The 22,044-nt window shown below is 44.9% G+C and overlaps 1 protein-coding gene across 2 annotated transcripts in view; it reads right to left on the reverse strand.

The window, feature by feature from the left end:
* Positions 1-6,559: 6,559 nt before the first annotated feature.
* The window catches only part of Gpr161 (G protein-coupled receptor 161), a 37,803-nt gene continuing 22,318 nt past the window's right edge, over positions 6,560-22,044 (reverse strand). For both annotated transcript variants that reach the window (XM_013021771.1, XM_013021770.1), the window contains exons 3-6: positions 17,323-18,047; positions 11,367-11,471; positions 8,551-8,670; positions 6,560-7,059 (exon numbers count right to left, since the gene is read on the reverse strand). In XM_013021771.1, the coding sequence (XP_012877225.1) occupies positions 6,794-7,059; positions 8,551-8,670; positions 11,367-11,471; positions 17,323-18,047 (1,216 nt within the window). In that variant the 3' untranslated portion in view covers positions 6,560-6,793. The remainder of the gene's footprint in view (positions 7,060-8,550; positions 8,671-11,366; positions 11,472-17,322; positions 18,048-22,044) is intronic.

Genomic DNA, 22,044 nt, shown 5'->3' on the forward strand with positions numbered 1-22,044 from the left:
TGTTCATTACCATCTAGTGTGTGCCGGCTCACTCTTGCTCGATCTCACCCACCCTCCTTCTTTATCCTTTCCGTCTCCCACATAGGCATTTTCTTTTATCTATTTCTGAGGTGATGCATTAATTGTCCTTTAAGAAGGAGGTGCCTTTGATTATCCAGTTAGTATTTGGCAACTGTCTCACTTGTAAAGGACAGCAACTAACCTTGGCAGATAGAAGTGCACCACACATTTGAAATGATCATTGAACTCATTTTAAGACAGCCATCTAGGACTGCCAGAATTGTAACACTACCACAGAAAGTAAAGCACTGGAGTTATTTACAGAGAGATAGATGCATGTGATACCTCATCCATCATTATCGCCTTAAACTCTAGTTCTCATCCATGTTCTGAAGGGCAGTATCTCACCTTCAGTGGCTGCATTGTTGGTAGATAAGAATACAGTGTCAATACAAATCTGATAGTCTATGTAGTCAATCATCTCAGCCCCCTCTCTTTTGATGCTTTTAGTGTATTTGGTATAATAGTTGTCTTTTGTTATAGAAAGTAATACTTCCCTTTTGATCTAATTAGCAGGTAGTTTACATGTTCCTGTTATTTCCAGAAGTCTAAATATTCTAAAGAAGGGTCTAAGCCAAATACTAAGAGGAAGACATAATCTACTCCTAAATTGGCCACGAACAGTCTTACAGCTTCAGTAGATGATTGCAAACACAGGAACGCCTACTGTTGTCATAGAAGAAATTAGCTCTTTAGTTGGCTTAATAAGCTCAACTGGACTTAATATCTAGCTCCTATTCTAGATATACACATCCATAGTAGAAATCCTGCTAAATGGCCAAAGGGGTGAAGGAATCAGAGCTTTAGTTACAAGATAAGTGTATGACTTTCTGGAAAGTACAAAGGTCTTGATTTCTGGCTCCCAACTAGTTATGAGCCCTGCTCAAGACATCTTATTCCTTTGGGTTTCTGTTTCCTCCTCTCTAATGTTGTAAGAGGATCATATTTGCCCCCCACCAACTGTCACAAGCTGTTAGGACCACAACACACAATATGATGTTTCTTTTGGCTATAACAGTATAGTGAGGTGTTGGGAAATTGAAGAATCAGGCTATTGCTATTGAAGAACTAAGGTCAAGGAGTAACTGGCAGGAAAAGTAATAGAAAAAAATCAAAACTCTCCATCTGGTGCAGGATGCTGATGGTGTGTGTGTGTGTGTGCGTGTGCGTGTGTGTGTGTTGTGTGTTTTGAGGGGCAAGAGATTGGGAATTCATGTTCTGCTTATTCTTTTTTAATATATTTTTATTGTAAAGATACTATACAGAGGGGTTACAGTTACATGAACAAGGTAATGAGTCTATTTCCTATGGGTTCTGCTCATTTTTTAAACCTAAAACATCTCTAAATTTTTTTAAGTTTACCAAAAGGAATTAGGGCTCCTACCCATAGCAATTCTGTAGACAATTATGGTGTCACTACTTAGGAGTATAGCAGCCCAGACAAGTAGTCTGGGAGGCAGCAAAGAGTTAACAAGTCTTGCCTGATTGGGTGGGGGAGGAAGGGACTGAAGGTACATCGAACAGACCTCTAAAACTTAGGTGAGCAGGAAAATGGAAGGTGACTTCAATTATGGTGGGTAAAGGGGTCAGAAGAAGGTGGTGGGTTTTCCTGCCCTGGTTGTGTCTTCATGTTGTAATCTACCACTCAGCCTCTTTGACTTTGATTATGATTCTTTTGATTAGTTGATAAATGGCAGATCAGTAACGTTCATTAATACTCCACTGAAAACTTTGGATTTAGGATGTTTTATGTACATGATGCAAACCAGTCATTTAACAAAAGTTCATGAATTTAATTGACTTGAGGGAGTTTATGAACTTGGTATAGCATGAACGGCTGTAACAAGCAACTTTAATATAGAAAGCCCAATTGGTAATAATCTGTCCTTAATCTTTACTAGCTTATAGAAAGATTGAAGATAGGCTGCAGAAAAGGGAGAGGTGCCAGAAACATCCACAGACCACAAGTCCAAGTATAAATTAACAATTTTTACAACTATACAAATACCAAATACATTTAATCAGGTAAACAAAACTTCTCTAAATATACTTATTTATAAATATTGATTTCTAATAATCCCAACCATTTTTGATCTCCTAAAAACATCCAAAAAATGGTAAATATATTTTCAGGATTAGCTTGAGTTTTTTCTTTGAAGTGTGTGTTTGAGCCACTTCTGCCTCTCCATGTCTATTATCAACACAGCTCGTCCACATCACACATTAGCAGACCCACTTCAGGAACACAGGCTTCCTACTGTACTCAGCATAATCTTGTCCACCCAGCCTATGATCCTCCAGGACTACCCTTTTCCCCTGGGAGGACTGACTTCTGTTGTGCTATTGCTATTCTCTTGTGCTATTGCCTGCTAAGGCTGACTTAACTGGTGCTATTTCAAAATGGTGTCAAAAAGTCAAAAACAGAAATGGCTACTAATTTCTTTTTTTTGGGGGGGGGCGGTTGTGGGGCCTGAACTCTGGGCCTGGGCGCTGTCCCTCAGCTCTCCAGCTCAAGGCTAGCGCTCTACCACTTGAGCCACAGCGTCACTTCCAGCTTTTTTTCTTTTGCTTATGTGGTGCTGAGGAATCAAACCCAGGGCCTCAGGCATGCAAGGCATGCCTGAGTCACCTTCCCAGCCCAAAGGGTTACTAATTCTTAAGTGGCTAATACATCTGTGGAAAATGCTTTCAGGGGGAAATGAACACAGCTTTGTGTGTTACATTCTAAAAATAACAGACCAAAATTGTGCTCTTTGTAATTTTGTACAGATTTGAGTTTGTGTTCTGCATTCTTTCCAGCAAGGTAATCACTTTCCTTCATGGCCTGTTGTGTCCTGGAGCTTTTAAGTGGCTCTTTTCTTCTCTCAGGTCAATATGAAAGACCAGAGTTTACCTGTGAACTCACTTTGAGACCTTGGTCAACTTCACTTGGTCCTCCTGGATTCTTTTGTGTCTCCTCTACTTGAACCATAAGAGCAGCACCAGACTTCTGCTTGTTGTCATTTGTGGCTGGTTATAGCCACATTTCTGTGTCAAGTGAAGGTTTATTTCCCCTTTCTCTCGCACAGGCTTCCTCTGGACTCTACATATATACATTGCCAGTAATAGGGTATACCCTATTTCTGCCCTCAGACTCTTGGAAGGCTTCATGGTTCTGTGAGCCAAGAGCTATAACCATAGCTGTCCTTAGCACCTAAAGGTACGTCTTAGTAAAAGGAAATCAAAACTGAGTTATGTTGTGGATTTGGGATTCTGCACATTTTCCTTAATAGCCATTCAAGGCAATTTATAAATACTTTATCATCGTATAAAGTGAGTGTGAGCATGGAGGAAAGACATTCTAACAGGAATGTTCATTTTGTGCTTGGACAGACGGCATGTATTCAGCTGTTACCCAGCCTATCCTCTCTCCTTTCTACTACCTCCCCTTCCCTTCCACATTGTTTCCCAGAACTCTTTCTGTGCTACACAGAAAATGACAATTCCCATGGCAACAACTCTAAATACTTCTAATCTAGTATAACACTTCTTGTTAGAGATCCTTGTAAAACAGTAATGACTGTACCCCCTCACAGTTCCACTGAGAAGCCACTAGCTCATTTTTACCTGTACCCCAGGTACTGTGCTAGATGCTTACAGATTCTTCCCTACAAAGGCAGCCTCCTGAATTCCTATGCAGGAATACTGAGTAACTTGCCCCAAAACACCCAGCTAAGAAGCAGCAGCATAGGGTCTGAACTGTGAACAGCCATACTCACATGGCACTATTTCCTCTACATTCCATCTGCACACAGCAGCTCTGCGAAAGAGAATAAAGAATACAAGCACCAGGTGGCCATTGTCTCAATTCTAATCCCTGTTGCCCAGTAGTGGTGATTTGCTTATGTTTGTACATCTGAGTAGAGGCAGTACCTATTAACTTAGACAGGGGGTGGGTCTCACATATTAGAAGAATTGTCAGGGCTGAGGAGTGCAATCATGGCTTGTTTCAAAGTAAGAGCTTTTGAACAACGGCTAACAAGCCTATTTTTGCTCTTTACACCCATGCTCTGCCACCTAGTATGTAAGGTCCTGAGCTCCAGTCTGGCCAGGGTACTGAGCTGTGTGCTCTGTAGTGAGGAATCCAATGCAGCCCAACAGCTGACACAGCACAAGGATGGGGTCATGGCAAAATCTCTGTAACAGAGGCAGAGATGTGCAACAGCCTTAAAAACAGTTCTGTACAAAGCAAGATATTTAAGCAAAGGAATGGCCAAATGTCCCACCCGCCACTGTCCCTGGAAGCCTTGGGGAGGCCTCAGGCCTGCCACTGCCCCTGAGTTTAGTTTGAGGTGCTGAGCTCTGTGCACTAAACGCAGGTATCCTCAAAGGCCCCAGAGGATATGTGGGATTTCCCTCACCCCACAACACAACTCCCTCTCTAGTTCAACTAGGCAATTTTTAACTCCTGAATATGCAAATTTTGGCTCTGGTTACTAATCCTCCATGACTAACCTCAAACTGTCACCTACTTCACAGGACTGCCTAGTTGTAAAAACCAACCTCCCTCTGGAGGCACGGCTCTTTCTATGACCACTACCTGACTTCACAATCAGTATCTCTTAGGTATTTCTCCTTTCTAAGTTAGAATGAAGACACGTTAATATTTTATTTGCCCCATGTGCCCAGCTTGGCACTTTGTCCACAATAAATAGGCCACTTCTGGTAGATGAATAAATGTACCTCAATAAGAAAAGGGAAACAGTGAAATGCAGTATTTTTAGTTAGTTTAAACCCTGTTGTATCACAGCTATTCTGGGATTAGCCAATGAGGCTTTGGAGGTCTCAGAATTCTCCCGCAGAGCTTAACCCACTGAATCAGAGGCATTCGTACCATGCCAGTGTACTAAAAAGCCAGTCACCATCCCACCAGTAAAGGTCTCTTCCATGATCCACTTCTGTGTATATTGATTCTGTCCCTTCAGAATCTGGACAAGTGCTTAAAAAAAATAAAGATTATATATATATAATTCACCCTCACACCTAGGATTGGCTCCCTTCTATTGAGACATGCACAGCAGCCACAGACACCACAGGTGAACCTGGACGCTGCTGCTTCCCAGTCCTACCCAGAACCCCTGCCAGGCCTTGGTACACAATAGGTGTTAAATTGATGACAAAGGCACCAGACCCCAGGTCTCATGCAGACAGGAACACATAGCAAAAAGATGCTGCCTCACTAGGGGTCAGCTAGCACCCGGAGAAACCCCTACAAAGTAATCTACTTTCCAGAATAGCCACCTAGCAGCAGACATTGCCAGTTCTCCTTAGAATTCTAACCAAGGCAAGGAGAGTCTAGACTTTGCTTATTTGACCAGCCAGATGAAGGGTAGCATGGGAACAGATTCAACGGCTTCCTAAGATACCTCTGCAACTACTCTAAGTCCAAACTTCAACTGTTCTGAGAGAGAAGGGGAATGGCCTAAGTATACAAATCCCCCCTCTGGGGTAACAACCTTTTCCTCCACTCACGCATCTCATGTCTCAGAGCTGAGATCCAGTTAAGGCTGGGATCTATAAACAGTCATGTGGCACAAGGCCACCACCAAGGACCTGGTGGGCTGACAGCACATCATATGTCCATTGGGAACACTCATCCAGGGGCCCATTTTCCTTTTTTTTCCTATCTCTAATTTACAAATTCAGAAAACCTCACAATAAGAGCCAGAAATGATCTTAGAGACCATTTAGTCCAACTTTACACTTCCTTTCCTCATTTTGTAAATGGCCTGGAGAGGTGACAGGATGTCCCAAGTAATATGTGTAAAAGCTGAGGTAAGCCAAGAATTCAGGTCCATCTTCTGCCCTCAGGTTGCGGTCACAGTAACTGTTGTTCCTGTGGTTCCCTATGGAACTGAGGCTAGCTATTTTTACTGGTCACTCAAAAAAGTTCATAGAACCTATCCACTAAAACTTGCCTGTGTAAAGGATTCCCCCCAGTAACAGCAAGACTGATGTATCCTGGTCAATTTTTTTTTTAATTCCGATAATGAAACATCTGGTCCCTGACCCTCACGTCTTTGATAGTGGTTTCTTCCTTCTTTTGAAATGACAAAGATTCTGTGGATGAGGGGGTAGGCAGAGTGGACCCTGTCCTGGGAAACCTGTGAGCTTCCCACAACTGGTACCAGTAGTGGGCATCATAGCCAGGATAGGAGGGGTAGGAAGTCTGTCTGTAGGGCTCTGTTTCTGGACCAATTAGTCCAATGTGGATGGCCTTACACTGCTTGTATTAACCATGAGTCCTGGGAATGACCTTGCAGTGTTAGGTGTCAGGCTGTCCTGTGAGATGCAGCAAGGAGGTTTTGCCTCAGATGATGGGGCATGGCTGTTCTCACAGGATACCAGGTTGAGAAGAAATGATTTATCTTGTTTTCCTTCTAAACCCCTGGTCTCTCAGCCTCCTGTACAATTTTGTTCCCCAAATGTCACAACCACACTGCCATCGGCTCTTTCTATGTGCTTCAGATGCCTCTAGTTCCAATCCTAGGACTCAGACATAGCCCATATTATGTCTCCCAGCAGACACTGCAGTTGGAGGCTGGAGACCTTACTTTTAGTCCTTCTGGTGACTACACACCAGATGTTTGGCCCTTTGAGGGTAGTGATGTGTTCCAGGACCCTAGCACAGGCAAAAATGGGAATCCCTCCACAGGTTATCAACTCGTTTCAGCCCCAGTCCACCCTGAGGCCCTTATCTCTCTTCTCCAGCTAAAATGTTCCCTTCTTTGATGCTCTGCAGCTGCAGCCTCTGACTTGCAAGAGTTCTGCTGCCTCGGTGGCCTCCAAAGCCAGCCCCTGGAATATTCCGTGCTGTGAACAAGACCCCTGGCAATGCCTCCTCCCCAAATAAGTTGATTTTGGCTTCAGCCTCAATGGCTTTGGCCAAGCTGGCTGCATAACTGTCCAAGGACTTGTGCACTTCAGCTTTCACATGAAGAATAGAGTTCTTAGCAGCCTCTGGGGAAAAAGGCAGAAAGATGGTTAGTGGAGGAGCCAGTACCCACGACTATCTCAGGACTCTGGCTACTGTTGACTTGCTGTCCCAGGGAGGGCAAGTGAGCTGAGGTTATGGATGTAGATTTTGAAGTCAGAGTCCCCAGGTTTTAAAAATCCTTGACTTCCCAACTAACTACCCAGGAAATGCTAATAATTTTATTTAATTTTTTTAATTTTTTTATCCCTAAAGACAAAAAGAGACCTCTTCACAGTTATTCTGAAGTATTCTCTCAAGATACTTAGGTCTGGCTCTGAAGACCTAATACATATTTCTATTAATAATAATTACAATGTTGACATCTCTAAAAGAAATTCTCTGTTCTTTCAGTATAGGACCTATCATTGTAAATATCCGCAGACCCAAATATTTTTCTCCTTTTTATATCAGAGTTTCCATAAGTGAGAAGAACCCTAAGTGTTGAGGGTGCATTAACAGTTCAAGCACCCTACCCAGAATTAGAGCCCTGGCAACTAAAGTGAGCAGAAGAGAGGAAGGATGTGACTTTAGTTCCATACCCAGTGTCTTATTATGACCCTCAGTGCCAGAGTATCTGGGGGAACAGTTTCTCCCCACTTTACATTATCTGGAGATCAAGCAAGTCACACCCCTCTCTACAAAGAGTCAAGCAGAGGGTAATCCTGGAAATACTACCCTATGACATAGGTGCAAAGGGGCAGGCTTGTCTGGGGAGACTGGGGAGGGGCTTGACTCTGTTTGTTTTTTCCAGTCCTGGGGTTTGAACTCAGAGCCTGGGCACTGTCCCTGAGACTCTTTGTGCTTAAGACTAGTGCTCTACCACTTGAGCCACAGAACTAACATCTTAAAGTCCTTGGGCTCCTCCATTGGATTCACAGCCCCATCATCCTGGTGGCCATCCTCATTTGGTGGGATGCAGGGGGAAAGAGACGTAACTTTTGGGTAGACTGGGTGGTAACTCTGCCTCTCATCCACTCAGTATGTCTGGGTGGGAAACTGACCCCAAGTCCCAGGGGCAACAGATGGAGTAAGAAAACGTAGGCAAGGGATTCATTTCCTCCCTGGGTTCAATTGTGATTGTCAGATTTAGTAGCAATAATCAAGAAGGCCTTACCGTCACTCACTGGGCTCAGAGGGGCACATTCAGATTCCTAATTGCACATTGATCATAAAGGGAAGTCAGTGGAGGGCTCAGAAATGGTTTCATCTTATCAAGCTATTTTCTAAAGGAGGATGTGAAATAGGTTGTGTGTGTGTGTGTGTGTGTGTGTGTGTGTGTGTGTGTAGTTCAATGGCTGTTCTGGCCCAGGCTTAGTGCTGCTTGCTCTAAGTAAGATGCCTTGGGGCAAAGGTGATGGAGTCCTGGAGCCCTGGTATATATTCTTAGGTGGGGGGAGGAAGCGGGGGATGAGCCAAGAAAATTCTCTGAAATCCTCTCCACACCTCAGTGAGGCAATCAGTCACAAGAAACAAACCTTTAATCTGTTCCACTTCATCCTCAAATGTCACAGAGCTCCTCCTCTTGGGTGGGCAAGTGCAGTGGGAAGGTGGGTTGTCTTCTGATGTATAGTCTTCCAGCAGCATCATATCTGTCCCTAGGATGAAGAGCAAACTATGCACATGTAACTAGCAATACCAGGTCCCACTACTCCCCCTTTTCCTGTCCTTTAAAACATAACCAGGGGCAGTTCACTGTCCTGCAGCAGCTGCCCCAAAATACTCATTCCATCATCCTATTCCAGGAGTTTGCATTGATCAGTGAAGCGACAAGAGACAGATGGAGGCAAGAGGGGAGGAAGACTCTTAAAAGAGGAATACAAAGTTGCAATCCCTACATGAACCTGATCATATAAAATACTATTTATTGACATGAACTCTAGGAAATGGAGACAAGGTTTTTTTCTTTGTTGCTGTTTTTTTCTTTTCTTTTTGTCTTGTTAATTTATCTGTTTAGGCGAGGGTAAGGAGGGCACAGAAATAGAGGGTCAAAAGTTGAACAAATTCAACAGTGGTACTCATTAGACCACTATGAACTATACATCTTATGGCTGGGGATGGGAGGGAAAAACTAGAAGAGAAATGTACTGTTCACCTGATTTATGTAACTAACCACTCTGTACATCACTTTTATAATAACAAAAAAATTAAGGTGTGGGGGGAAGGGCTGGGATGAGACTTGTCACTCTGAGACTTGTCACTTGACACTGGGACTGACACTGGGAGCAGCCTTGTTCCTAGTTATCAATCCATCAAAGTCCTTGCTCAGCAATCAGAAAACAAAGCCTTGAGCTTCTTATGTGCCTTCAGAACCCTAGCCGGACAGTATGTTCCTGACTGCAATGGTCAGGCAGGCAGGTTCACACTGCACAGACCTAGCATCATTGGCTGATAATTTAGTTCCTCAGTATCTTTCTATATATCCACACTCAATTGACCTTAGAGACCTGGGGTCAGGATCATAATTAGATACATAAAAATTTTAGCATAGTGGTTGGCTCATAGAGGATAAATCACTGGAAGTCATTACTAACAAGTATACAGCTAATAAATGGGCTAAAACTCATGCTCACTGTGTGGTCAAGAGCCCCCTCTCTTCACTCTGTCCACAGCACTGTCCTCTTAGTATCTGGCTATCTCCTCTACCAATAAGCCTTTCCTACCTCTCCCCCAGGGTAATAACTCCCTACTGAGTGTTTCCTACCACTTGGTTTCCTTTCCCAGCTCTCAGCATGTACATAGCCTTTTAAAAATAACATTGACGGGGCTCAGAAGGTTGCTCAGTGGTACAGTGCTTGCCTTGCATGCATGAGGCCCTGGGTTTGATTCCTCAGCACCACATAAGCAGAAAAAGCCAAAAGTGGCACTGTGGCTCCAGTGGTAGAGTGCTAGCTTTAAGCTGAAGAGCTCAGGGACAGCGTCCAGGCCCAGAGTTCAGGCCCCACAATGGACAAAAATAAATAAAAAAAATAAAAATAACATTGAGATATAGTTCAATGCCAAACAACTTGCTATTTTAACTGCATGCTTTGGTGAGATGGATTGTCTTTTATAGATTGTCCGTCTTTCCCTCTAAATTGAAATTTCCATGAAGGTAGCTCACCATTATACCCCAGAACAGGGGCCAGAGTCTGGCCAAGGTAAGACTCAGTGAATGAATGGCACAGTGCTTCTGGATCTACTAGCTGGCTGAACATGAGCCATAACCAGGAGAACATGAAATTTCGCTCTAATTCCAGTCACACGAGTAAATCAGATATGTAGGGCAGTGTGACCAGTAGTTCCTGAATCTGCCACATAAGGGGACATTCTCAGGGTATGTCCTGCCTCCAGCAAAGTCTTCCCCCAGGGTTCCTTGACACCAGGGACAGGAAACACAGGTCAAATGTTCCCAGGAGCAGATATGGAGAGACGTAAAGGGAAGCATAAAACATATTGCTTTGTGTTCTGGGATTTGGTACTTCTCCCTCCACCACCCAGCATTTCAACAAGCACCAGCCACAGATGTGTGCCCTGGCTCTTCCATAACATGGAGCTGCAGCTGGATGGCTAGAGAGACACTCCTGGGCTCTGCCCACATGGCTCCCACTCAGGGCCCTACAGCCTGAAAAGGCATCAGGTGAGCCCTGAATGTGGTGGTCATGGACCCAACAAGCACCAGGAATAGGGCAGCATGGGTTTGTAAGCTAGGGAGGGTTTGTAGCTAGGGAGGGTGGCTGGAGGATCTGTACAGGTGACAGGATTGCTTCCTGGGAGCCAGGCCTGGAATAACAATGGCAAGTCTGGCTCACTTTGTATGTATAAAGCTTCTTGTTGGGCTAGGTGAACGCTTCCTTCTCATTACACCTTTTAACTCCCCACAGCTACTCTTTAATATGAGGAATACTGCCCTGAATGGGGAAACTCTGGGATGTAGAAAGACTTTATAGAACTTGCCTAAGATACCAGGAAGCTGAAAGCCAGGCAGGGGACCCACAGCCACAATGGCCAATGATTACAGTTAACAAGCACAGTCTTCACAAAGGCTTTATCAGGGAGCACAGAAAGATGCCAGTTTTTCTAGAGGAGGAAACTGAGACACAGAAAAGCTGAAACACTTAAGACTACCAACTGGAAAGCCAAGCTTTGGACTCTTCCCCCCCCCCCAAAGCCCCTCCCAACTCCCCCTCAGCAACTCCCCTACCTCCCCCTCGCCCCCGCTCCTATACTCTTTGGAAACATGTCCCTCCCACTAACCTTTTGACTTGCCTGAGTCAAACATACAAGTGAGAGGCTGATGAAGCATGAAAGTTACCTGAGTCTTGGGAACAGCTGAAGCCAGTGTCACCAGTGCTGCTACTGTGCCCCAGGGGTTGTCCACCTGCCATGAGTGCTGTGAGGTGTGGGGATAAGCCCAAGTCTGAAAGACAAAGTTAGCTGTGACTCATAATCATGCTTCCAAGTGGCCTAGCACCTGCTGCCTGCCACACAGCCACCAACCCCACCCCAGCCCTCCAGCTCTCTACATTCTCGTTTGCACACTCACTCAATCCACTGAAAGACAGCAGAGCTCCACTGCTTGCCCTCCACTTCAGCATCTCCCCACCCTCGGACTTCCATCCCACTGAGTCATGACTCTCTAGCTTCCCGAGCTGACCAAATCAGACACCAAGGCAGGTGGAGGGAAAATCTGAGGTGGGCACTCCTGTGAGAATACCATCCAACTACATAGGGGAAGTTCAACCCCCAAGTGTACCTGCTGTAATTGTATCTGAATATCAAAAGATTTTTTAATCTCCCCAAAGGGGAAAGAATTTGCAGAACTTGGAATACAGAGAGATAAGGACCATAAAAGTGATTCAGGAAATAGAACTGAAGTTGGCGAGGGAAGGCTTCAAAGATGCATGTTATCACCCAAGACACTGCAGGCCTGCGAGTCTGCAGGAAGGACAATACAAAATCCATAGAAAGCCACTGGACCCCACCTGCTGCTCTTCCCTACCTGGGTTTAAGGTAGTACTGACAAGAGATGGAGAGAGTGAACCAGGAGACCCTAGCCTTGGAGACACCAAGCACAGATGAAAGCAACAGCAATGTAACAAAAACTGGAGGGGAGTTAAGCATGGTGGCTGCAAATCTCAGCAACTTGGGAGGCAAATACCAAGGGTTTTGGGTTAAGGCCAACCTAGGGTAAAAGTTAGCAAGACCCCATGTATGGTGGCATACATCTGTGTGTATGTGGGAGGCTATAGGTAGGTGAAGTTGGCCTAAGGCCCTGTTTGAAAAGTAACTAGGAGCAAAAGAGTTGGGGGTATTGCTCAAGTGATAGAACACTTCTCTAGCAAGACAAAGGCTCTAAGTTCAAACCCCAGTACTGTGAAAGAAAGAAAAGAAAGAGAGAAAAATAGAGAAATAGGAAAGAGAAAGGAAGAAGGAAAGAAAAAGAAAGGAAGGAAGAAAGAAAAGAAAAGAAAGAAAGAAAAAAGGAGGAATGAAGGGGAATGAAGAAGGAAAGCGGGGAGATGAGAGAATTCTCCCCCAGGAAAATCAGCCAGCCCTAGAGAATGATGTCAGGTACTGAGCACCAGAGAACCTTGAAATAGCCTACCTGGACCACCCTACAGTCAGGGAGCCTGCTGGCCCATCTCACATTGGGTTTCCCAATGGTTCTCCAGTGCCTCATCATTAAAGGTGAAGAACTAGAGAGACAAGAGCTACCAGGGTTAAGGTAAGGCGCTGGCATGAAAGACAAAGCGGAGGGGAAAAAATAAAATGGATCTCAGAGGAGATAATACATGGAGAGTAAAAATGAACAAAACAACATATAACTGAGTGTCCTCTTAGGACACTCAATTGAAATATAATGAATCTGGACATTGGAAGGGTGACTCAAATGGTAGAAAAAAAAATCTAAATCAAGAGTGGTGGAAGTCCAGGAGCTGGGAATGTGGCTTAGTGGTAGAGTGTTGGCCTAGCATACGTGAAGCCCTGGGTTTGATTCCTCAGTACCTCAGAAAAAGCTGGAAGTGGCCATGTGGCTCAAATGGTAGAGTGCTAGCCTTGAGCAAAAGAAGCTCAGGGAGAGTTGCCTAAACTCTGAGTTCAAGCACTAGGACTGGCAAAAAAAAAAAGAGCAGAAGTCCTTAAGTTCAACTCCTACTACCAGCCAAGAAAAAAGAGAGAAAAAAGAGAAAAAGGTAAAAGAGAAAATGAATCTATTAAAAATATCTAGAAGTTATTTAAAAATATGGACATAATGGACATAAAGAGCTTTCAGAAATTAAAAATACAGAGGCAAACAGTCAAACTCAGATCTTAAGAGGAAGATCTACTGCCTAGTAGACTAATGACTGCTATGGTTGGGTCTCTCAAAGCTCCTCTGTTGGAAACTTAACCCTCAAGGCAACAGTGTTGCAAGGCCTATAAATGAATCAATGTCCTTAGGACTGAAGTGTGTTAGTCACCTCAAGAGCAGCCTTGGTATAAAAGTTAGAGTTTGGCCAGTCTTGCTTTCCACTCTGGCCCTCTTTTGCCATTCCTCCTTCCATATTCTTGACATTCCTGCTTCCACCATTGCATGATTCAGATGAAGGCTTTCACCATTGACAATACGATGCTCTAGAACTTCCTAGCTTCCAGATTTGTAAGCTAAACAAATTTTTCATTCATTCTAAATCATCTAGTCTCTAGTATTTTGTTATTAGCAGAAGAAAATGACCTATCATAAAGGATGATCTTGTATTCTGTAATACACTTGTAAATAGAAACCCTTCTTTAATTGTATCCTACAGTGTCTGAGAGTCTGTGGCAATAGAACATACTCTCTCCTTTTTCCTTTGGAGCTAGGGAGGAAATGGTGATGGTAGGAGATGGGCAGTCACAACACATTTCCCTCAGAACTTTATTGCTTTGGGGAATCCCACAAGGATTGTCCCTCTGGCTTCCCCTTTGCTGGTTCCAGGGCTGGGACCAAAAGACATGCACTTGGCCTTTTCCTCTGGGGTTTTGTACAAACAGGGCTATGTTCCACAGGAGGCCTGACATGAGGAGTGAGGTCAGCAGGAGCTGTCTCTTGCTTACAGGGATGGTGACAGCCACGGGAAGTTTTGGACACCATTTCTTGAAGCTGTGGCAAAAGCCAGAAGCATGTTGTGGGCTCCACCAGTAAGAGGAATCATTTGTGCCAGACCACTGCAGCTGAAAGGCCTAGAGATAGGGTAGCTGGGATCCATCTCTCTGCTCTGTGTTGTTACCCAGCACTTCTGACTGGAGAGTGGATACAGGGGTCACATTTGCAGCAGTCCAGAAACATGTGGCTAGTAAAAACCATTAAAGGAATGGGGGATGATTCCCAGGTGAGGCAGAAGAACCCTCAAAGGCCACCATGAAAGGAACTTAGAAAAGCTGGAGAGGAAAAGTCAAAAGCTCCAGGGTTGTCCTTTCAGGAAGACATAGCTGGAATGCTTTCCTCTGAGTAAATGAAGAAGTCTGTCCTCCTTCCTAGAAGGTAACACAAGAGGCTCTGTCCCCAGAAACAGCTGCAGGTGAGAGGTATGTGGACAGGCTTTCTGTCCACAGGCCCATGCCATCCTCTGCCATTGGGGTCTGCATGTGGTGGTGGACAGGCTATGGAAGACTACTTCCCTACTTTCCTGAAGCCTCTTCTTCCTTCTGTCAGGAAGCCCTGTAAGCTTTGGGCTTGTGGTTTCACATCCTAAGACCAAACATGAGCATTTAGCTGACCTTCAGCACTAGACCAAAATGTCCAGGATAACTTGTTCACCATAAGGTGGCACTGTCTGGCAACCTTGAGGTAACTCAGATCTCAATTCCAAAGTAAGGCCTCCTCATGGGAATCTGGTAATGGGATGGCTCCAGGAGAAAGACTGTGGCCTAGTGGACCCTGCCTACAGGGCATTCACTAAGGTCTGGTCAGCCCCAGCTGACACAAAGAGTCCAAGATGTTGTGGAAGCCAGGGTTATCCCTCACCACCAGGAACAGCCAGAACTCCTGCATGGAAGTACAGGGTGAGGAGTTGGGACAGGTCCCAACTTCTGCCTCATTCCCCATTCGTACTCATGCTGCTGGCCTCCGCTTGCCACTGAACTCCCCAGCTCCCATCCCTAGGGATGGCCAATGGCTCAGAACCCATCATCTTACCACCAAAGCATCCCCTAAATGAGCAGGAGACTGCCAGTAGCTTGGGCTTGCCAATCTAACCACAGCTGGTGTTTGCTGACTGCCCTCACAGCCTCGGGAACTTTTCCAGAACAACCACAAGTGATCTGCCTAGAAAACCCAAGCCCCCAAGAAAGATGTTCCAATTTGTTCTATCTACCCGCTCCTCCCTTGCTCTCTCATTTTTTTTCTTTCCTCATTTTTAACTTCACTAGTCTAGAAAATATCTTTTACTTTTGCCTAGAAGATGAGTGATGTTTATAAAATTCCAACAAATAAGTTAAAGGGTGAAATAAAGGCAAGCACTGTCTGTACCTCTGGGCTAACAAGTCATGTCTGGAAATGTAAGCTTACAAGTGGCAAGGGTGGGTGCTTCAGTCTTCTAAATACCGCTGTATGGAGAGATTTGTTTGTTCTCCTATGATCAAAATAAAGTCTCAGGCTTACTTCCTGTCTCCAGAACTAACACTTCATTAATCCACAAAATTAGTGAAGCTGCCCTGTATCATGGACATGTGGAAAGAACCTTCTGTCAGCTCTGCCACTGGGAATCAGGAGTCATTATGTCCCTTACCCTTTTGAGGGGAAAGTTTCCTCAAAAAGAGGAAAACTTGACCAGGCAGTTTTCTGTGTTGCCCAAAGCCATTAAACAAGAGGTTCGAAGTGAGTCTGAAGGAGGTGTCCTCAAAATCTTCTGATGGCTTGACAGGGTGATGAGGCTCTCTCCGACATGGCTCTAAGAATCCCAGCTACCTCACCTCAGAACAACCCTAGAACTGGTGTAAACATCTACCAATGCATGCTAACAACAGCGAGTTAAGGCTGGAACAGGAATCAGATGTTTTCATAATCTCAAAGTGTCTCCTCTGTTGTAAGAGGAGGAGGAACAGAGGAACAGAGAAAGGTGACAGGTCACATGTGAACCAGGAGGTGAAAGGCAAGGTACCTAGTAATGACATAGTGACACGTGTGCTTGCCCTGATCTGATACACTAAGGAGTATTCTGCCAAAATAAAGAAATTCATTCGAATTATGAGAAAGCATCACATGAACAGGAATCAAGGAGTGCTATACAAAAGGCCTGGCCAAGACTTCTACAAAGAAGTATCAAGAAATATCCAGGAGTATCAAGAGCAAGGTGCTAGTCATTCATGTTTCTAATTCTGAGATTAGGCTGAGATCTAGAGGATTGTGATTCAAAGCCAGCCTGGGGAGGAAAAGCCTAAAAAGTCCATCTTTAATTAACCAGCAAACACTGGGCCAGAAGAGCGGCTCAAGTGGTAGAGCACTAGCGGTGAGCAACAAACCCAAGTAAACCAAGTGATAGCATAAGGACCTGAGTCCAAGCCCTGGTACCAGTACATATGTGTATATGAAAAAAAAAAAAAAGAAAGCAGTGTTAGGTCGGGCTGGGGGCTCAGCAGTAGATAACCTGCTACCCTGTCCCAGATCTTAGTTTGATCTTGTGCTAGGGTTGTATAAATAAAGTGCTAATACTAAAGGAAAGCTTTCTGTGTTGTATTTCTAACTTTCTTGCAAATCAAATCTGTCAAAATTAAAAGCTGATAAATAGCCCAGGACCAGATCAACTTGTATAGGTCTGACTCTGGATTAGCTGTTGGATAGAGCAGCAGCTGTGGGCAAACAACAGTGACACATCAATAGAGAAAAGGCCCAAGGTTGCTGTGCTTGAACAGGCTGGGTGAGTAGCTGAGGCGGGGAGGGAGTGCTGACAAGGGGACATACTAAAAGGAGAGCATTTTCCAAGAGGAAAAGGCATCCTGGCCCAATGCTTCAGCAATTCTTTCTCTAATAAAGAAGTAATTATACATGTGAGACCAGGGACTTGGCTGAGGAATCATCACGCTCGCTGCCAAATTCTTTTGGGATGTATATCAGGTTGGTTTGCTGGCCTCTTCATCACTCCCTAAAGGTGCTGAGTGATGGAAAGATGCTTGGGAATCACAGTGGAGCCTGTTGTGTTCTGCAGGCTATCTCTACTTTACACCTGAGGCCACAGCTTGAGCAACTGATAAGACCAACTACACCTGCCCTGGAGTGTGTATCCCTTTTCTAATGGTTCCCAAATTACCTGTGATCCTGTTAGAAATGCTGAAGAGCCTGGAAGTCCTCTGTCGCTGCACAAACGGTTCCCGGTAATACCGGTCCCCAAAGCACATGCCCAGGAGTTCCTTGCGAACTGTCTTGTTCCAGAGTCCATAGATGAGAGGGTGGCAGATGGCACTGGTAAAGGACAGCCATGTAGCCCAGGTCTCCAGGGTGGGGGAAACATAGTTCTTCCCCCAGAGCGCCTCAGAGGTGATGACAACCATATAGGGGCCCCAGGTGACCATGAAGGCACCAATGACCACCAGGATGGTGATGAGAGCTTTGCACTGGTTGGCTGAGTAGACCACGCCCTGAAAGGCATTCCTCCTACTGCCAGAAGAGGAAGTGGAGGTACTGGAGTTCTTCCTCCCAGTCCTCTGGGCATCCTCCTCCGCCATGACCACAGTGCCACAGTGCACCTTGCGTGCCTTGACCCTGGCCACGCGAAAGATGAAGCCATAGCACACCAGCATGACCAGAAAGGGGAACAGAGCACACCAGATCTGCCAGAAGGCTGTGTAGCCAGGCTCCCGGTGCCAGGCTGCCACACACATCCACTTGAATTTGTCAAACTCCACTGAAGACCAACCAAATAGGGGTGGCAGGCAGCCAATGAGGGAGTGAAGCCAAATGTAGACAAGCGCCATCACAGCCCGGTTCCCTGTGATCTTCATGGGGTACACCATTGGGTACAGGACAGCATAGTAGCTAGAAAAAGAATGAAGGAGAGAGGAGTAAAAATCAAAAGGGAACACCAGGTCAGGTGACCTGCTTTCCTGAGTAGGGTTCCTGCATTTCTCCTAACTGACTCTGAAGGAGGGAGTGGAGACGGGGAGGAAGGGAAATGAAATCTAAAAGAGGCCACTTCTCATAGCTCTTCCCAAATACATTCACAGCTCTCCAAGGGTCTTCACCATGGAACAGCAGTTAGATTGCAACAAGGACAGAGAATTCCAACAGTCCTATGTCCAGGCTTGCACAACAGAGATCACTCACATTTGGGGGTACAGCTTCAGGGGTCCTAGGTGTTCATGCATCAGGACAAGTCAGTTCTGCTATTTCTGGACTTTTCAGAGGTACTACTAAGAACCCTGATGATGTCTAAGGCTTATGGGCTTTACTCACTCAGTGGACATTTCCTTGAAAGCCAAGCACTGTGCTACGTGCTGGCAACACAGATAGGATGATGTAGAAAAGGCAGACACATCAACTGAGGATGAATAGGGACTGGGAAGGACCCAACTGAACCTGTGCAACTCCTCATTTCACAGGTGAAAACACAAAAACAGATCAAAGCCAAATAACCTACCCCAGATATGTGGAAAGAACAAAACAAAAACCCAGCATCTTGCTCTATGATCCCCAAAGCACATGCCCAGTAATTCCTTGTATATCATAAAGTTCCAGGGCCTGAAAGCCAAGGTATAGATCCCAATCACTATCCCTCCCATTACCAAGGAAGTAGGCAACAGTACTAGTGGCTCAGGCTGGCAAAGAAGAACCTGGGAAACAGCCACGGGCCAGGGTAGGCACAGCCCTTTTTTAAGTGGAGCTATGGACTGATCCTTATTAGAAAGGATGGGAGGACTTAGCACATGGGGCTGGAGGTGACCCACTACCCTCCTCGCCCAGGGAATTCTGATTACAGGAGTTAGATTTTCTCATGAGGCAACCTGTCAGAGGTGTGGCTACTCTGCCCCTGGTACAGGCAGATGTTAGAAAGTGACTGGGCTATACTTCACGCTCTGAGGCCACTTTCTCCACAGGGACCTTCCTGAATCACCCTGGACACCAGGCTGAACTGCTACCTGCCCACTGGAGGCTCCTAACCAGGGTTGAGGTTGGGTTAGTCTTGATCTCAAGACTCAAGTTCAGGCCTAGATCTGTACAGAGAGTATTAGGAGTTGGAAAAGAGGCACCTGCTGTGATTATGGTATGGATGACAGGGAGTCTGCACAGTGACCTGGGTAAAGTGCTTACTCTCACACTGTTGTCTCTGTACCTGACAAAGACCATGTAAAGAAGTGGGAGTGGGAAGCAGAAATTACCCAGTCAACATGGAGACTCTGCTACCTACTAGCTGTGACCTTGGGCAGCTGATTTAACTTCTCAGAGCTTCAGTTCCTTCTTCCATGAAGTCAGGATTTCAAAAGGCCTAGCTCATGCCTCCTCTTGAATGGCAGTTGGGCAGAGCTTTTTCTCTGTCTGCCTGTATCTGTCCCCTTCCTCCTTAGGGATAAAATCCATAGAGTGCTCATATGCCTGCCAAGCTTCACGATCCATGAGGCATAAATCAAGCCACTATACTGGCTTCCTTTCCCTTGATGTGTGACCGGCTGAGATTTTGACCTGTGAGACACCTTGGAAAGAAACTGAGTGGAGTTTGCTAAGGTGGAAGAAAGACACTTCTAGGAAAATCTTCACTTTAAGAAGATACAGGTAAAACCGAATGTGGCAATGCATGCCTATAATTCCAGCTACATGGAGGATAGAGATAGGAAGATCAGTTCAAAGACAATACTGGCAAAAATTAGCAAGACTTTATCTAAAAAAAAACCAAACAAACAAAAACAGACTAATAAAAAAGTAGATCATGGCTCAAGTTGTAAACATCCTGCCTAGCAAGCTCAAAGCCCTGAATTTAAATTCTGACTACCCTCAAAAAAGAGAGAGAAGATAAGAAAATGACACAAGGCCAAGATTTCTACTTTTTGCTATCCCTTTAGCTAGTGTACAGGTGTAGAGCTGGGTTTGGGAGCAGGCCTGCTGAATGTTAACTGTCCTGGCTCCCTTGACTAACTGTTCGGGCAGTCGTAAGAATAATTGCAATGAACACATTGTTCTCTGCCTTCTGCCATCTCAGCACCCACTTATTATCACCTCTTTACAGCAAGACCTTTTTATTGTAACGCATGGTACTTATGGCACTCCAAGACTAAGGTTTAAGCCACGGCAAGCTCAGGGGACTTGCCAGTAATTCTCCCCCCACTGCATCCCCCAGGAGGCTCAGGCAGGAGACTGGGTGCTGGCTCCATTAAGGCCTGCCTCTGAGAGTCAGGAAAGCCTCCATATGTAGCCACAACATCCAGGGTTACTTTGCTTTTATTTTTTGGAGGAGAAATAAAATGTATAGATATTGCAATGCACAAATATACCTCTCTATCAGAGCAAGGAATATTCCCACATTTTCTTACCCCCCAAATGTGGGTTTAGATGTTGTTAAGCATAGATCTAGAACCTTTTTTTAAAACTGAAGTTTAATTTAGGACTAGCTACAAATTCAGAGAAAAAAATGCAGAACAAAGACAGCTCTTCAAGCCAGGCACTGGTAGCTCATGCTGTAATCCTAGCTACTCAGGAGGCTGAGATCTGAGGATAGCAGTTCAAACTCAGCCTAAGGTAAAAAAGTTTGTGAGATGCTCATCTCCAATTAACCACAAGAAAACTGGAAGTAGTGCTGTGCCTCAAAGTGGTAAAGCACTAGCCTTGAGTGGAAAAAGCTCAGGAATAATGCTGAGGCCCTAAGTTCAATTCCCATAACTGACAAAAACAAAACAAAACAAAAAACAACCCCTCACCTCCTTATGGGTTAATGCAGCTAAAGATGGGGCTGCTCTTGTTCTCTGAGCTCTTTGCTACCTTCTCAGACTCTCCATATTTCCACTTGCTGCTCAGGTTAGGACAGTAGCCCTCACATGATCCTGGGACCCAGAAAAGACTTCCAGGATGTCATGTGTTACCAAAAACCTCCAACATACCATGGGACGGCCAATGTTGAATTCTCCTGCCTCACACTAACCTCTGTGATAGCAACCCTTGCTTTTTATAAGATGTCTTCACTCAGAACAAACAAAAACTACACCCACTATAGCTACCTCAGGGCGAACACATGAACTGACCCTGAAGACTCTGAAAAGCACTCTAACCATCCCGTTTTTCTAGCTACTTTTATGCTTTATATTCTATTTTTAGAACCAGAGTTTCATCTGCTACAGTGTGGAATGAAAATATGAAAAGTGTTTTAAATGGATCTGGAACTCTAGTAACTTTCCAGCTGGAGGGGATCACACATTTTAGACTTATGAGTAGTAACAGACTTATTCACAGGAGAACTCTCCCAGCTGTCGATTTCCACTTGGCTAGTTTAGGACATTTACATTTAAATGGTGAATTTCACTCCAGTCAGCTATGCTCTTTATAGGCTACCTTTGCTCTCTTTTTATGAAGTTAGAAGATAGATTCTTTGGGCTCAGCTGTCCAACCAGTTTACACTTTATTTATTTATTTTTTGTGGTGTTGGTGGGTATTGCCCAGGGCCACTGAGCCAAATCTCAGCTGTGAAGGATTTTGTCCACTAGGAGTCTCAGCTGACAATAATTATGTCCCCTGGGTCCACGTAACACTGTCTAAAGACATTCTGCACTCCTTAACTAGGGAGGTGTTACTAGCATCAAGTGAATAGAGGCCAGGAAGCTACCGTATCTTTCTGTGACAGCATAGCACATCACACAGAGTTCCATGGCCCAAAATCCACTGTACTAAGATGGAAAAAAGCCTAAGCTAAGTGAATCCTAGCTACCCAGGAAGTAGGCTATGGACTTACTGCCTACCCCCTGAGTAGCTGACAGGTGTGAGTCAGCTGTCTGGCCAAAATATAAATATTTTTAAAAATAGGAAATGTTTGGGGCTGTAGCCATAGTTCCGG

Source organism: Dipodomys ordii, unplaced genomic scaffold, assembly GCF_000151885.1.
Source record: "Dipodomys ordii isolate 6190 unplaced genomic scaffold, Dord_2.0 Scaffold57, whole genome shotgun sequence".
NCBI classification, from domain to species: domain Eukaryota; kingdom Metazoa; phylum Chordata; class Mammalia; order Rodentia; family Heteromyidae; genus Dipodomys; species Dipodomys ordii.